General features: G+C 40.0%; 1 protein-coding gene across 1 annotated transcript; it reads right to left on the bottom strand.

The window, feature by feature from the left end:
• Window positions 1-815: 815 nt before the first annotated feature.
• Window positions 816-1,989, bottom strand: LOC309502553 (E3 SUMO-protein ligase ZBED1-like; the record flags this gene model as incomplete). Its single annotated transcript, XM_082174957.1, has 2 exons — window positions 1,361-1,989; window positions 816-1,211 (listed from the first exon to the last, which is right to left on the bottom strand). The coding sequence occupies exons 1-2, from the start codon at window positions 1,790-1,792 to the stop codon at window positions 816-818; spliced, it is 828 nt and encodes a 275-aa protein (XP_082031083.1). The 5' UTR covers window positions 1,793-1,989.
• Between the last annotated feature and the right edge of the window lie 703 nt (window positions 1,990-2,692).

The following is a 2,692-nucleotide window of genomic DNA, read 5'->3' as shown; positions in this document are numbered from 1 at the left end:
CTCTCTGCAGAAGTTTAGAATGATGCTTGTGGAGAACATCGGAAAGCCAGGGGGCGGAGGGGGTGGCGTGGGCTGGCCTGGATGAGAGGGGGGCAAAAGTTCTTTAAACAAGATGTTATGAGTGGAGCAAAGAGTGTCAGTAGCACTGGTAGTATCAAGTGATGAGAAATGATTAGGGGAATAGGGAGAGGAAGTGAGAATGAAACCATAGAGGATACGTGGGAGATGAGAGTGAGCATAGGTTACACCAAAAGCTGACCTGTGGAGGAGTGTGTGTTGTGTCAAGAGCCAGGTTGAGGTTAAGAGTGAGGAAGTGATCCAAGGTACAGTAGACACTCGCTTGTGGTAGGGCTGCTCGATTATGGAAAAAAAATCATAATCACGATTATTTTCGTCAGTATTGAAATCACGATTATGTAAGACGACTATTTCACATTAAAAAGATACCTTTCAACAATTCTTAAATCAAAATTAACATTTATTGTACTTTTTGAACTATTAAAATAAATAACATAACAGATATTAAAATCAAAGTATAAAAGTATTGAAAGGATTCAAGTAAAAATTATAACCACAAATAAATAAAGATCAACAATAAAGTGCACTTCCACAATCTCTTGAAAAGAGACAACATTTTGGCAAAATATATTCAACAAATAGTAACCCAGCTAGTAACTCAATCCAAGAATATTAAAGGCTGGCCCACCATCAGGCCCAAGCATTAACAGGAAAATAAGTTAACTAAAATGTAAGACAAAATAAAAATGATTTAAGTCAACATGCTGGTAGGGCTGCTAGCCTGCTAATATAAACTCTTATAGGTTTTTAGCCAGAAACACCAGTCTGTTAACATGATCTGGTTTAAGGGATGAACGCAAGCAGGTGACAATGTTTCCACATGTACTAAAGACCCTCTCTGAAGAGGAACTCATAGCTGGAATGCAGAGGTATTTTGTTGCCAGGTTCGAAAGCCGAGGGTATAGCCTCTGGGATTCCATCCACCACTTCAGTGGGTCTTCCTCAGCATCCAGTATTTCCCTCTGGAAGTAAGACTGTAGCTCACTAGCCATGGGCTGGTCCTGTTGCTGAGGAGGTGTGATTGTGGCCCTGAAGAAGCTGCCTAGGCCCTTCTTCTTCTTCTTCTTCTTCTTCTTCTGAGCATCCTCTGTATCCTCAGCAGGCGTTGCTGCAGTCTCAAGAGGGACGTTCTCCTGGAGGGAACGAATTATAAATTTGGGAATTTAGGAATTTTATTTTTAACCTGACCTGACCGTTGTGGCATTAATGTTCACAATATTTGCGAACAAACATGTTCATGCACTTAATATTTTATTATTAATATTATTATTATTATTATTACCATGACAGTCTTCATCTCCGCTATCAGTCTGTCTTCAATGGACCCTCGGTTGTCTTCATTGACATATTTAAGTTTGAACCTTGGGTCCAGGGCAGAGGCCATGTCAAGCAGTTCTTGTGTTGCTGTGTCACTGTATTTGTCATTGAGATAATCTACTATCTTCAGTTTGATGCTTTTGGCAAGGTCCGTGTCTTCCTCCTGCACTTCCAATATTTGGTTATTGAAGAGGTGGAGGGTCGGTTTCAGGAAAGAAACACTGCCATATTTCTCTCCAGAAAGGGCATCAGTGAACTCAACCAGAGGGCTGAGTGACTTGTTGATGGCCTCCAGCACATCAATATCCTGCCATGTGAGGGTGAGATGTCTAGCCTTCCGGTCACCAGAGAAAACCTGGGCAATGGCCTTCTGTTGTTCAAGGACTCTGTCGACCATAGCCTGCCTAGATCCCCATCTAGTCGGGCATTCAGTCTTTAGCGAGTGTTCAGGCAGTTTCAACTGCCTCTGAGCCTCTGTCAGAGCCCTCTTCTTTTTCCAACTGTAGGGAAAAGCTACTGACCACCTGCTTGCAGACCCCCATTGCCCGGTCAATCCTGGGATCCTTCATTGCATTCTCTAAGATTACAACAAATACATATTTAGCATCACTATGATTATCACAACCTTCATCAAAGCATTATTTTATATAAGCATTTATTTTATATTATTATAGTATAATATAGTATAATATTATAGTATAATAGACAGTATATAATAGTAGGCTTAGGCTAGTAGGCTAGCCTAGTCACAACCTTCATCAAAGCATTATTTGCCGTGTGTGGTTGTTGTTGTTAATAATAATAATAATAATAATAATATTACTACTATTATTATTATTATTATTATAGTATATAATAGTAGTAGGCTAGCCTAGTACTAGCCTAAGCTAGTAGTAGTAGCCTAATGGTAGAATAAGGCTAGTGTGAGAGGAAACAATCACATGTAGCCTAACTGACATATTATTATTTATTAGTATTCCTAGTTTTGTTGTAACTGTAGTTTTACACATAATTAAAACACCACATATCATAAGTAACTTCCTACAACACTCACCTATAGCCAAGTGGAGTCTGTGCCCGAAGCACTGAAGGCTTATCCATCCATTTAGCTCAGCCGCCAGCTTAATGTAATGCATTGTCCGAAGTAATGCAGATTAGCTTTTCTTCGTTTAACCCCATGCAGCCAAAGCTTCCCCTCAGTCCATTGGCGATGTTTTGGCCCATATGGTCTTCGGGAATAAACGCTGTTTGGAGGCATTTGGTATTCAAACGGAAATTGGCATCAATATAGTGGAAT

This window comes from Leuciscus leuciscus (genome assembly GCF_965113295.1).
Source record: "Leuciscus leuciscus genome assembly, chromosome: 7".
NCBI classification, from domain to species: Eukaryota; Metazoa; Chordata; class Actinopteri; order Cypriniformes; family Leuciscidae; genus Leuciscus; species Leuciscus leuciscus.
Note: the sequence above shows the minus strand (reverse complement) of the source record. Positions and strands in the feature narration are given on the sequence as shown.